The sequence below is a fragment of the Eulemur rufifrons genome, chromosome 10 (assembly GCF_041146395.1).
Source record: "Eulemur rufifrons isolate Redbay chromosome 10, OSU_ERuf_1, whole genome shotgun sequence".
Lineage (NCBI taxonomy): Eukaryota > Metazoa > Chordata > Mammalia > Primates > Lemuridae > Eulemur > Eulemur rufifrons.
In genome coordinates, this window is record NC_090992.1 from 1751908 (window position 1) to 1766172 (window position 14265).

The following is a 14265-nucleotide window of genomic DNA, read 5'->3' on the forward strand; positions in this document are numbered from 1 at the left end:
ATATTTTTAGTTGTCCAGATAATTTCTTTCTATTTTTAGTAGAGACGGGGTCTCGCTCTTGCTCAGGCTGCTCTCGAACTTCTGACCTCAAGCGATCCTCCCACCTTGGCCTCCCAGAGTGCTGGGATTACAGGTGTGAGCCACCCACCGTGCCCGGCCTAGATTGCTTTTCTTCAATAAAATCCACCCCTCCTTGAATCTCACTGAAACCTATGGCTTTAACTGTACTCTACAAAGGACCTGGATCGCATTCGACTGTGGACTCTGGAGGCTGGGAACCCTCTGAGCCCCTGGGCCTCGCCTAGAGCTCTGCGCACGGAAGCAGCTGCCGGAGGCAGGAATGAGAGTTTAAACCCTCAGCCTCGGGTGTCCTGCCCTCAGCAGCGGACAGATCTGGAATCACACCGCCACGGACAGCAAATGGGATTTAAGGAACCCAGTGGCACCCACGGTGACACACTGAGTTGCACTGAGTTGCAGGACTGTGTGCGGTGCAGAAGCTGCGCAGACTCACCGAGCTCAGGAAGATCTTCTCCGTGGGTTTCAGGCGCCTCCGGACCTCACAGTCCACGGGGTGGATGACGACGACGCCATCGTCGGAGAAGACGTAGAACATGTTCCCCACGCTGAGGCCTGGGAGGGGCAGACAGAGCGGTCAGGCCCTGCTGGCAGCCGCACCCAGGCAGGGCCGCGTGCCCCGCGGAGCCCACGAGAAAGCACCGCGTGGCCGAGTGGATGCACCTGGTGGGGGCGCAGGACGCACTTCCCGCCCAGCCACAGCTGGCGGGTGGGGAGAGGGACCCTGGGACTGGGAGTCCGCTCTGCAGTCCCCAGGCTGTCCTCCCAAACACAGACGGCTGCCATTGGTCACCCAGGGATGAACAAGGTTCTGACTTGATGACACAACCTCAGACGCCTCTGGACAGGCGGCTTCTGCCACTTTGGGCAGCGGGGCCCCGCCTCTCAGAAGCTGCTAACACCGGGGGGTACCCAGCATCGCTCCCGATGGGGACCCCCGGGACTCTGGGCCGCCTGTCCCTCGAGAGCCCGATGAAACTTGCCACCCACGAATGCCCGGTCTCAGCTCCACAGCACCCGGGCGTTTGGAGCCAGCACGTGTCTGCTCTGACCCCATCCGTCTCCCCCCGACAGGAACGTCTCTCCCCTGCGCTCTCACCCGGCAAACTGCTTCACTCAAACTAGGGGGCCAGCGGGGCTCAAAGTCCCCGTTAAGCCACCGACTCTGGGAACAGCCTCCGTGGGCTTCTTGGCAAATCAATGGCTGGAAGAACCAACATGAGACTGAAAGTGTCACGGAGTCCGGGCGGGGGCTGCGGCCTGGCGACATGTTGGGCTGGGCGGTGCCTTGCTCGCAGCCGGCCCTGGAAAGTGAGGCTCAGCAAATGCTCATTCGACACTTAACTGACCGGACAGGGGACCCGGTTCTGCCTGAATTCGGCTTCTGCTAAAGGGGTTTTTGCTTTTGTCTGCTCTCATCCTCTCATTTCTCCTGTTGGGATCCGAGCATGCCCTGCGGCCTGCCGGCCCCTTTGTTTTCACCCCTTCCTTCCCTGTCCCCAGGCCTTGAGCTTTAGCAGTGACAGGAGCGTCTTGCCCTCCAGGGGAATTTGCTCACGGCCCAGCTCGGCACCGCCAGCCCCGCGCCCTGGGGCAGCCGGGGGTCTCCGATGGGGGCATTCGGGTCTCTGCAGCTGCACTTTAGCCATTCTTCGCAGGTCTCTACTTTTGAAAATTGAGTCCCTTCGCAGTCCCCTCCCCTCAGCAAAACCCCAGCTCTGAAAGGCACAGGGTGAGCGCTCGGTGCCAGTTCGGCGAGAGCGTGAGGGGCCTCGGTCACCGACTGCTGCTACCGCAGCGATTCCTCGTTTCCAGGCTCTGCCTTTGTTCTGTTCCCAGACTTACTGTGTCACCTTTAGTGCCTGCTGTTCAGGAAGTGGCTCTGAGTTCACGGATGCGTGCACGGGCTGGACCGTAGGCACCGTCGCACGAAGTTGTTGAGCAAAAGTGAGCTGGGCAATATCCTGGCTTTTACAGAGGGAGATTTTGTGCTCAGCCCTGCAAACACGTGGTGCATACTGCTGCTTCCCACGGAGCTCAGAGTGTGACCTCAAGGGGTTCTGGGCTCAGACCTGGCCGGGTGAGGGGTCGTCACGGGATGAGGACTGGGACTCGGGCACACGCACCCCAGATGGTGACGTGGGCTCCAGCTCCCACAGCTGCCTGGGGTTTTCTGAGCCCTGTGAACTTGTCAGCATCAGACCATTCTGGCTGTACAAACAGGGCAGTTTCATATGGCTCAACCTAATACCTAAAAATTAATCTCTACATTTCAACATACACATTTACAGGAACCATCGTGGCTTTTTTCCCTTCAGCATTTCCTCAATCAAAGCGCACTTGAGGTGCAGCTACCATCCAGCAGGAATCTACAGCGGTGTTTTAGGTCTTTTTTAAGCTGTGTAAGACAAGCAAAGCACTGAAACCAACACGAACAGCAGCTACTTGGAAAAGCTCGAGGCCCAGATCTGGCCAGGAGCCCCTGCCGGGGGTCCGTCTGCTCCAGCAGGGTTATAAGCAGCTCGTGATGGAAACTTTTCCTTTTTAAATTTCTCATCAAAGACACTAGAAGGTGGTTAACTTTATTCAACTTGTGGGCCACTGAGTGTGACCCCCCCCCGCCACCCACGCTGGCGCCGGCCCTGCCTGGCGTCTGGGAGAGCTGAGGGCAGCGCACAGAAAGATGGCCCGTCACGGAACCGTGAACACACGTGATCACGGGCACGACACGGAAAAGTCAAGCTCGGTACCTTCCTCGCGCCACAGGATGTTCGCAACTGCAGCAGCAGAGAGTCGGGAAGGCAGGAACGTGCGAGATCGCGGGAAGGAAAAAAGAAAGCAACGTCAGACCTTCGCGGTAGCGAGTCCGTGTACGAAGACCCTGGGGCCTGGTCCGTCCCTTGCAGAATCTGCACCACACGTGGCCCCAGCAACGGCACCGGGGGTCTCTGGCCACGAGCAGATGCTTTCAGGCCTCAGGGTCCTTTCAGTTCCTAAACGAATCTCTGAAATCAGCCCCAGGACCACTGCTGGCGGGGCAGCCTCAGGGGAGCTAGTGGGACCCCCACATTCTGTGGGTGATGAGGAGTGAGCAGCAGCTCCCCGGATTCCTTCCAGGGGAACTGGGTTTCAACTGGGCTTTTCCTAGGAAGACCATGCGAAATACTTCAGCTTGTCTCTTTTAATGACAAAGACTTGGCTTGGGGTCTTTGACCGTGATCGACACCCCTGTCTGTGGAATCACACCTGCAGGCCCACCTGGGGAGCAGGGGCCGTGGCGGGGGGAGGGGAAGCAGGGGCTGTGGGGGGGAGCAGGGGCCGTGGCGGGGAGCACCCGTGGCACACCAGATGGGCCACGGCCCCTGGAGTGACGGCTGCTGTGCTCCCGCGTGTGACGTGTGCAGGGCCAGCGTCTGGGCCACTGTGGGGGGCAGTACCAGGCTGGGCGAGGGGCCGAGGTCGGGTCACACCCAAGTGCGAGGCAGAACCAGGGCTGAGACACCCGAGTTTCCTGGTGCCCCTGGGCTCTGTCTGCTGCCCAGAGCGTCTCCCTGTCTACGTTTCCAGCGTTGTCCGGGGGCTCAGGGAAGGTCTGCTCCCCTCTGGGTCCCCTCTGATCCAGCTTTGTGCACACAGGGATATGGGGTTTACTGTCCCCAGGGCCTCCCAGGTGGTGGCTGTGGCCCTGGTCACTCAGCGCCCTCCCCTGCCACCCGACTGCCCAGACCAGCTCAGTGAGAAGCTCCAAGGCAGGAGTGGACTCACGGGTCTTCCTGGCCGAGTCTTCGACGAAGAGTGAGGAGATGTCTTCGTCCACGCCCACTTCGTTTCTGGCAATGCAGGTGTACGCGCCTGTGTCTTCATAGCGGACGCTGCTGATGTGCAGCTCGCTGCCGTTGGCTGCGGAGAGGAGAGCGCTCAGGCGGCCGGCCCGGCCAGAGACCCCTCCCCACCCCCGTTTCCTTCACGGGGCTGTTGAGAGTGTTGGGCTTAAAAACACAGCCCCTGGGACGCCGACATCCCTGATAACACACCCAGGAAGGGCTGTCACAGCTGAAATTCACTGAGGGTGACATGGGACCCTGATGACATCTTCTCATCGTTGCTCTCAGAAAGCCATGAGACCCGGACAACCCGGGTGTCAGGAGAACTTGGAGAAGCGTGTGTTCCCTGCGTACCTGGCTGACTTAGAAACAAACCGCACCTCTCGTCTCTGTTGCTCGAGCATCAGCTCGACTCGGATGGGAATGTCACGCAGACACCAAGGGCAGCTCTTACCCAGGCAGGAGAGCTGTTTAGACATCTGGCTGGAGACATCCATGCCGTTTTTCAGCCAGGTGATTCTGGGCACGGGAATGCCCTCCGCGTGGCATCGCAGGCTGGCCGCCACGCCCGGCTCCTGTGCCTGGCTCTCCGGGTAGACTCGGATGACAGGTGGCACTGCGGGTGAGAGTCAGCCCTGGTGACACACGGCCCCGCCTGGGCTCAGGCCCGTGGCCCAGCCCAGAGACCCTGCTCCCGAGGGGTGACCGCGGGAGGTGCCTCCGGAGTTGTCGTCTTAACCAGCTTGCAACACTCCTGTCCAGCAGCCCACGCTCTAAGAGCAAAGGCTGCAGCGCAGCAAACACGTCAGGCTTCCTGCCTGTGATTCACGGCTCCCGTCATTTCTCCAAATACGATCAGAAAGACACCCGGATGTTTAACGCTGTTCAGCTGCTACATGTAAAGAGCAACAGCCGCTGAAATCTATTTCTGAATGAATAAAATTTAGATATATTATTTCTGTTATGGGAAAGCCACTGGACAGGGGCTGCATTTCTCGCAGGAAATGCCGCACCCAGCACCGTGGGCAGCGGCCGGCCGGGCTCCTGCGCTGGGGAGTCCACTGATGTTCAGAGGGTCGTTTTTATTTCTCCACTTGCTACCCCTGGACTGTGGGTGAAAGGTCAGGAACGCCCTCCTCGGCCTCGGGCCGTGGCGGTCGAGTTTGGGGTGGGGGTGTGACCCGGCCCACAGCCCAGATGGGTGTTGGCGGGCGAGGCTCCGGTCCCCTCCACGGAGCTCTGGCCTTTCCTGCCCCGGCCGGCTGTGGGTGGGGACAGCCTGGGACCGTCCCTCCCACCCCTTGCTCTGGCCCAGCACAAAATGCCATTTTCAGTAGAACCGAGGGCTCTCACCCATACATTTTACTCTATGTACTTTCAAAAAGGATTTGTGAGAGCTTGTGGGAATATGCCTGGATACTAAACTAAACGAAAACATCACAAACCTTTGGAAACGGGGAGAAGGATTCTCCCTGCATGGGACAACTACATTTCCCTAGAGTTACTGGGAAGCTTGTGTTGTTCAGTAACAGAAAGCATCTCAGAGCGTTAGAAGACCTTTCGTGGGCCCAGAGTGTGGAAGGGATGGATGCTTACGTAGGAGGCGGCCCTGGCGTGGAGCTGCCACCCCAGCAAGGCAGGAGAGCACCGGTGAGCCGTGTGTGTGACGGGCAGGAAACGCCACCGCCCCGTCCTGAGAACGGGTGCTGCAGCTCCTGCTCAGGGGCGGCTAATGATTTGATCAACTCGGTCTGAGTTTCAAGTGTTTCTTTGATTGATCCTGGGGCAAAGCTGCGGGGGTGGGGCAGAGGGGAAAGGCAAATGGAGAACCAGGAAGGGACACGATCCCGCCCTCCAGTGGCCCAGAGCTGTCAGTCACCTAAGCTCAGAGCACCCCGTGGCAAACCACACACAGAACCAAGAACAGTGAGAGCACAGCCTCGTTTCTGTCTGTCTGAAGTTCTGAGGAGAGTCCTGGGATGGGGCAGAAGGGCCTTGTCCCAGATCAGGCCCCGGCGGGTGGAGGGGCCAGGTGGGGCTGCAGCCGAGACGAATCTGGAGGAACGCGTGGGACATAAATCTGTGTCTCCCTTCCGTGACCCCCTCTTGCTTCAAAGAGGAAAGAAGGACACCCCCCCCCCACACCTGCCTTTGGCAGAGGGAGGAGGGGGGTCAGGGTGAACAGGGAGAAGTTTGGCCGGGAGGTTCTAATCCAAGAGCACAGAGATAGAACCTGGGGCCAGGAGCCCTGGGCTGGAGGGTGGCTGGAGAAGGTGGTAGCAGAGAGTTCTAGAATAGCGTTGGCAGGACCTGGGGCTAATAAGTTTGGACTCCTAATAGGTCAGCTTCTCTTTAGATAAGCCTGCCTGCCTGCCACCCACACAGTGAATTTAAAGAAAGTGGGAGAAGAATCAGTGGAAACAGAAGCAGAAGTGAATGACTCAATCAGCTGAAAAAGAATAAAATGGATAGATAAATCTACATGCTGGGTGTTTGTAATAAAACCCAACAAAATAGCCACATTTCTGGCAAATTTGATCGATGAAAAAAATAGAGAAAGAACACAGAGGGAATTAAAAAATATGTGAGAATATTGTATTCAATTATGCATAATATGAAAATCTCAATGAAATGGATCGTTTAAAAGGAAACTTTAAAGTGCAAACTTTGAATTAAGGAGAGAATATTTCAAACAATTTTAAAGTGCTGCTAACTGAAAAGGCATCCTGACTAGTTTTGTAGGAGAGTTCCTTCCTACATTTAAGAGGTGGATGCCTCCTAGAGCATGGAGCAGGACAGATGTTCCAAATTACATCATGAAGCTGGTATCACCTGGGCACCAAAACCCGACAGCACAAAAAAGAACACATACCTATCTTTCTTAGGACCAGATACACCAAAACCCTAAGTAAAATATCGGCAAATCAAGTCTAGCATGGTATTAAAAGAACATACTGTGACCAAGTGTAATATGTTTCAATGGCTATTAGGAAATCTGTAATTAATCACTTCCAAAATCAAAGGCAAAGAGAAAACCCATTTGATTCTCTTGCTAGACACCAGAAGGGCCTTTGAAAAAAGTCCAAAATCTATCTCTTGAGGGAAAAAACACTCAATAAAATAGGAACAGAATGATATTTTCTTCCTACCATGAAGAATATCTCTATAAAAAGAAGAAACAGCACCATTCTTTTTTGAATGGTGAAACATTAAGTGAGGAAAAAAGGAAAAGAGGCAATCTCAGGCTCTCGATGGTCTGTTGGATGCCGCCAGTGGAGGGCAAGAAGTGAGAGGCACGAATATTAAAGACAGGAAAGACTGACACGTGGATTCCTCCAGGTAGCAAACCAAACAAGTGGTAAGGATTAATAAGCAAGTCCAGTAAAGGGTCCAGTGCCCAAATATACAAAATTAATAGGTTACTTATACACCAGCAATGACCACACAGAAAATATAATGGAACTCAATGAAGAAAACTATAAAACCTCACTGACAACATTAAGAAAAAGACTCGAATAACTGGAGAGAGACATTCTTGGATAGGAAGACTTACTATTGTTAAGAAACAAGCTACTCCAAATTAAGCCATACGTTAAATCTCATTCCCATTAAAATCAATGGGTAGCGGCTTGACAAAACAATTATGAATTTGTCTACAAAAAATGTGCAAGAACAGCTGATGAAATTTTGAAAAAAACAGACTGGTGATTGTCACTTTGCTATGCCAGATATTACGATACCAAATGCTGCAAAGTGGGCAGGGGACGGGGGAGAGGGCGGAGGGAGATCTCATCTGCGTCTGGCACCACATGCATGACCCTGATGGACTTTACAAGGCTCTGTCAATTCAATACTGTGCAGCCAAAGTTCATTAAACACCTGCCCCGCGTCAGGCAGGCGCACACAGCGGTGGACGGGACAGCCTCCGTCCCGCCCTCACGGAGCTTCCTGTCTGGGGAAAGCGATTCAGCAGTGAACCGCAGGTGTGATGCTCACTCCCAAAGGGAGATTTGGGAGCACGGGGACAGCAGGCCCAGAAAATTGTCAGAACAGTTCATTTCCCCAGGCTCCACCTCACGTCGGAAATACCTAACTTCCTGGTGCCTGCGGGCCTGTCCTTTCGTGGGTGTCGGCTTGTCCGGTGAACTGAGAACTCGAGGAATGGGCGTGGGCTCCAGACGGGTGGTTTGCGGACTGGCCTCCCCAGAAGAGCGGCCAGGGGCCGGCGCGGCACTGAAGGCCGGCCTTGGCCTCAGCCCTGACCTCTCGCACTCGAGCGTGCGTTTGCATCACCCGGGGGGTGGGGGGTGGGGTGGGGTGGGGTGGGGGGGAGCCTGGCGAACCCCGGTGCTGGGCCGGCCCCCGCAGCGTCTGATTGCGAAGGTCTGGGTGGGGCCGAGGATTTGCATCTACCTCGCAGGTTCCAGGCGAAGCCCCCGAGTCACCCCTGCCTGGGAACTTTCAGACCAAGTCAGGGCTGATTTTGAACTGCAGTGCGTGGCAGTGTTCCAGATCAAAATGAAACCCGTCTGAAAGTCAAGGGTGTGGAATGAATCATTGGCTAAAACACATGACGAGGGGAGGCTTCAGGATGGCTGACTAGAGGCGCCTGGCACTTGCTTCCTCCACAGAAAAGGAACGAAGTAGTGAGTAGAAGATCGAACAGATCATCTGAGAGAGAGCCCTGGGACTCGAGAGAGAAGGGACAGGGAGCACTTAAGGCAAGGACGGAGAGGAGAGCGAGGCAGCCTGCTCACCGGGCACTGGCCGGGAGCCTGGGGAGCTCCCCAGCGCGGGGAAAGGGCGAGAGACAGTGCACACCCCCCCACGGGCCCCTGCAGTCCCAGCCACAGGAGAGCCCCTCCGTCCCTACTGGCACTGAGACTGACACTGGTCCAGACTGCGCGATGGCATTGCTCTTGGGAGGAAGCTCACACTGGATCTGTCCCCATCCTGAGTCGTAAGCAGCTACAGCAAGGTGCCATTTTGAGAGCCCAGAGCCCAGTCCTGACCAGACAGCACCTGTCCTGGGGCCCAACAGCCCCCACATCTCCACATCCCTGGGGGCCCCACTGCCACCCCCTGCCCGTGGTCACCACTGCTGCTGGCTGCTGCTGCTGGAGCCAAAGCACAAGCCATTGGCAGCAACCCCACTGCCCCCAGCAGAACCCCTGTGCATCTACAAGTGCCCTGAGGACAGGCTACCCGGTCCATGGTCACCACCCAGGGCCAAAGCACATGCTCCCCAGTTGCCTGCCTACGGCTGCTGCCACTGAAAGCAACCCCACCCTCCTCAGCAACGGACTGCAGCCACTGCCACCCAAACCCAAGCATTCTGCCAGGGGCATCGGGATCACCCTGCCCCTCCCTATCACAGCCAGCACCTGCACACACCGCTGGAGAGCCTGAGGACAGGCCTGCCTGGCCCAGCTCTACCCGCCTTTCCAGTGCCTGAGCATGCCATTCAGGACCATGGGGACTGCCCTGCCCCATCCACCACCACTGGCACCTGGGCACTCCTCTGGGAAGCCTCAGCATGGGCTTCCTGCTGGCACCACCTCAGCTGGCACCCACCTGCATGCGCTGCCTGTAGGCCTGGGGACTGGCCTGCTGAGTTGTCACAGCCATCACCAACACCAGTGCAGACTGCTTGGGAGCCAGAAGGTGGTCCTGCCACGGCTACTGCCATCACCCAATACCACACCGGCTGCCCAGGTGCCTGAGGACGTGCCCACTACCAGTCCACTGCTGCTTGCCACTGCTGGCACCTGAGCAAGCTGCCTGGAGGTCCAAGAAGTGGTCCGCCTGGACCCACTAACACCAATGCCAGCATATGCCACCAGCCTGCCTGGCATCTCTGTCCCCAGCAAAACTTCACCATAGCCTTTCCCATAGCCTTTCCTAAGACACTGGGGAAATCACAGACGTCACTGATGCTGTTTACAGCTGAAGAAATCGTATGGAGATTACAATACTCTACACACCGAGAATCAAAGTCAAAGTGCTCTACCCAAACACCACCATAGATACAGATTCAGGAAAAAGTCCTCCCCCATGGAAACAAATTCAAAAAATTGAGAAGTAACTGATATGCCAGATATGTAGATATCAATGTAAGGACACAACAAACATGAAAACGCAAGAAAACATGACCCCTCCATAGGAACACAGTAATTCTCCAACAACAGATTCCAGTGAAAAATAAACTTATGAACTCCCAGCAAAAGAATTCAAAATAATATTAAAGAAGCCCAGTGAGATACAAGAGAACACAGATAAAAAATACAAGGAAATTGGAAAAACAATTCAAGATATGAATGAGAAATTTACCAAAGAAATAGATATAAAAAACAACCAAACAGAAATTCTGGAACTGAAGAATTCATTGAATGGAATAAAAAAATACATTCAGAAGTGGCAACAATAGACTAGATGAAGCAGAGGACAGAATTTCAGAACTTGAAGACAGGTCATTTGAAGTAACTTAGACAAAAATAAAGAAAAAATAATAAAAAATGAACAAAGTCTATGTGACATTATGAGACACCATAAAGCAACCAAACTATCAAACTTTCAGTGTCCCAGAAGGTAAAGAGAAAACAAAAGCAATAGAAAAGCTGTATAACAAAATAATAGCTGAAAATGTCCCAAGTCTAGGAAGAGATTTAGACATCCAGATACAGGAAGCCCAAATATGCCCAAATAGATACAATTAAAAAAGGTTTTCTCCATGGTACATTATAGTTAAGTTGTTAAAAGGCACAAAGACAGAATTCTAAAAACAGTGAGAGAAAAGCATTTAGTCACTTATAAGGGAACTCCCATCAGATTAACAGTGAATTTCTCAGTAGAAACCTTACAGACCAGGAGAGAATGAGATGATGTATTCGAAGTGCTGAGAGAAACAAACTGTCAGCCAAGAAAATTATACCTAGCAAAGTTATTCTTCATAAATGAAGGTAACATAAAGTCATTCCTAGACAAGCAAAAGCTAGGGTAATTCATCACCATTACACCAGCCCTACAAGAAATGCTCAAGGGAGTCCTACACCTGAAAGCAAAAGGATATTATCTACCATCATGAAAACACATGAAAGTATAAAACCCACTGCTAGAGCAAACACACAAATAAGGGAGAGAAAGGACTCAAATGTTACCACCAAACCACAATGATAAACAATAAGAGAGAAAGAAAGTAATATACAAAACAATCAGAAATTAATCAATACAATGACAAGAATAAAGGAATAAGCCCTCACATATCAGTAATAACCTTGAATGTAAATAGATTAAACGTTCCCCTTAAAGGATATACACTGGCTGAATGGGTAAAAAAATGACCCAACTATATGCTGCCTACAAGAAACTTACCTCACCTGTAGAGACGTATATAGACTGAAAGTAAAGGAATGAAAAAAGATATTCCATGCAGATGGAAACCAAAAGCAAGCAGGAGTAGCTATATCAGATAAGACAGACTTTAAGCAAAAAACAGTAAAGGAGACAAAGAAGGTCATTATATAATGATAGAGGGATCAATTCAGCAAGAGGACATAGCAATTCTAAATATGTACGTATCCAACACTGGAGCACCAGATATATAAAGCAAATATTATTAGATCTAAAGGCAGAGATACTCTAATACTATAATAGTTGAAGATTTCAACACCCCATTCTCAACATTAGAGACAGATTATCTAGACTGCAAATTAACAAAGAAACACTGGATTTAAACTGAACTTTAGACAAAATAGACATAACAGGCATTTATGGAATATTTTATTCCATAGCTACAGGATATATATTCTCCTCACCAGCACATGGGACGTTCTCCAGGATAGGACATATGTTAGGATTCAAAAATGGTCTCAACAAATTAAAAAAATAAAAACAATCCTATTAAGTATCTTCTCAGATCACAATGGAATAAAACTAGGCATCAGTAACAAGAGGAACTTGGGAAACTGTACAAATGCATGGAAATTAAATACCATGCTCCTGAATGACCACTGGGTCAGGGAAGAAATTGAGAAAATAAAAACTTTCTTGAAACAAATGAAAATCTACACAACATACCAAGACCTATGGAATATAGAAAAACAGTTCTAAGAGGCAAGTTTATAGTAATAAATGCATACACACCAAAAAAGTAGAAAGATTTTTAAATAAACAACCTAATGATGCATCTCAAAGAATTAGGAAAACAAGAACAAACCAAACCCCAAATTAGTAGAAGGAAAGAAATAATAGAGATCAGAGAAGAACTAAATGAAATAGAGACTAAAAAACAACACAAGGATAAATGAAATAAAACACTGGTTTCTTGAAAAGATGAACAAAATCAATAAGCCACTAGATATACTAACCAAGAAAAAGAGAGAAAAACCCAATAAACAAAATCAGAAATTAAAAAGGAGTTATTATAACTGATATTACAGAAATACCAAAGATTATCAGAGACTATTATGAACCACTATATGCTAACAAACTTGAAAACCTAGAGAAAGTGGATAAATTCCTGGACATATATAACCCACACAAACTGAATCAGGAAGAAATAGAACACCTAAACAGACCAAGAATGAGTAATGAGATTGAATCAGTAATAAAAAATATCCCCAAAAGGAAAAGTCCAGGACTGATGGCTTCACTGCTGAATTCCACCAAACTTTCAAAGAAGAACTAACATCAATTCCCTCTAACTATGCCAAAAAGTTCAAAAGAAGGGAAGTTTCACCAACTCATTCTATGAGGCCAGCATTACCCTGATACCAAAACCAGACAAAGACACAATAACAACAACAACAACAAAAAGAAAACTACAGGCCAATTATCATAGATGAACACAGACACAAAAATCTTCAACAAAATACTAGCAAACTAAATCCAACAGCACATCAAAAAGATAATACACCACAATCAAGTGGGATTTAACCCAGGGATGCAAGGATGGTTCAACATATGCAAATCAGTAAACACAATACATCATATCAACAGAATGAAGGAAAAAGCCATACGATCATCTCAATAGATGAAGAAACAGCAGCTGATAAAATTCAATATCCTTTCATGATAAAAACTCTCAACAAAGTAGGCATAGAAGGACCATACCTCAACATAGTAAGGACCATATATGACAAACCCACAGCTAACGTCATACCGAATGCAGAAATGCTGAAAGCCTTTCCTCTAAGGACTGGAATAAGACAAGGATGCCCACTGTCACCACCCCTGTTCAACAAAGTCCTGGAACTCTTAGCCAGAGCAATCAGGCGAGAGAAAAAATAAAAAGCATCCAAATTGGAAAAGAGGAAGTCAAATTATGCCTCTTTGCAGATGACATGATCTTACACCTAGAAAAATCTAAAGACTCCACCAAAAGAAATCAGATTTGATAAATAAATTCAGTAAAGTTGGCTACAAAATCCACATACAAAAATCAGTAGCATTCCTATTCACCAACAATGAAGTAGCTGAGAAAGAAATCCCGAAAGCAATCCCATTTACAATAGCTGCAAAAACATCCCCCTGAGAATAAATTTAACCAAGGAGGTAAAAGAGCTCTACAAGGAAAACTGCAAAACACGGATGAAAGACATTGAAGAGGACACAAACAAAGGGAAAGACATCCCATGCTCATAGACTGCGAGAATACTGTTAAAATGACCACACTTCTCCAAGGAGTGTACAAATTCAGTGCCATCTCTATCACAATACCAATGTCATTCTTCACAGAATTAGAAACAACAATCCTAAAATTCATATGGAACCAAAAAAGAACCTGAATAGGCAAAGCCATCCTGAGCCAAAAGAGCAAAGCCGGAGCATCGCACTGCCGTACTGCAGAAGGCACCGCCGGGCCATGGGAACCACAGGAGCACGGTGTGGGTGTGAAAACACACACAGACCAAGGGAGCGGAATAGAGAACCCAGAAATAAGTCCACATGTTTACACCCCACTGACTTTCGACAAAGGTGCCAAGAACATTCACTGGGGGAAGGACACTCTCTTCAATAAATGGCACTGGGGAAACTGGATATCCACGTGCGGAAGAATGAAACTGGTCCCCCTATTTCTTGCCATATAAGAAAGTCAATTTGAAATGGATTAAAGGCTTAAATGTAAGACCTGAAACTATAAAAGTACAAGAAGAAAACATAGGGGAAACACTTTGGGACATTGGTTTCGGAATAGATTTTATGGCTAAGACCTTAAAAGCATAAGCAACAAAAACAAAAATAGACAAATGGGACTATATTAAGCTAAAACGCCTCTGTCAAGCAAGGAAACCATCAGCAGAGTGAAGGGACAGCCTGTTGAATGGGAGAAAATATTTGCAAACTGTTCATTTAGCAAAGGACC

The 14265-nt window shown here is 50.1% G+C and overlaps 1 protein-coding gene across 1 annotated transcript in view; it reads right to left on the bottom strand.

The window, feature by feature from the left end:
* FSTL4 (follistatin like 4) overlaps nucleotides 1-14265 on the bottom strand; it is a 294835-nt gene that overhangs the window by 14874 nt on the left and 265696 nt on the right. Inside the window, exons 9-12 of the mRNA XM_069484454.1 lie at nucleotides 4357-4518; nucleotides 3844-3978; nucleotides 2829-2855; nucleotides 515-633 (exon numbers count right to left, since the gene is read on the bottom strand). Coding sequence (XP_069340555.1) covers nucleotides 515-633; nucleotides 2829-2855; nucleotides 3844-3978; nucleotides 4357-4518 — 443 coding nt within the window. The remainder of the gene's footprint in view (nucleotides 1-514; nucleotides 634-2828; nucleotides 2856-3843; nucleotides 3979-4356; nucleotides 4519-14265) is intronic.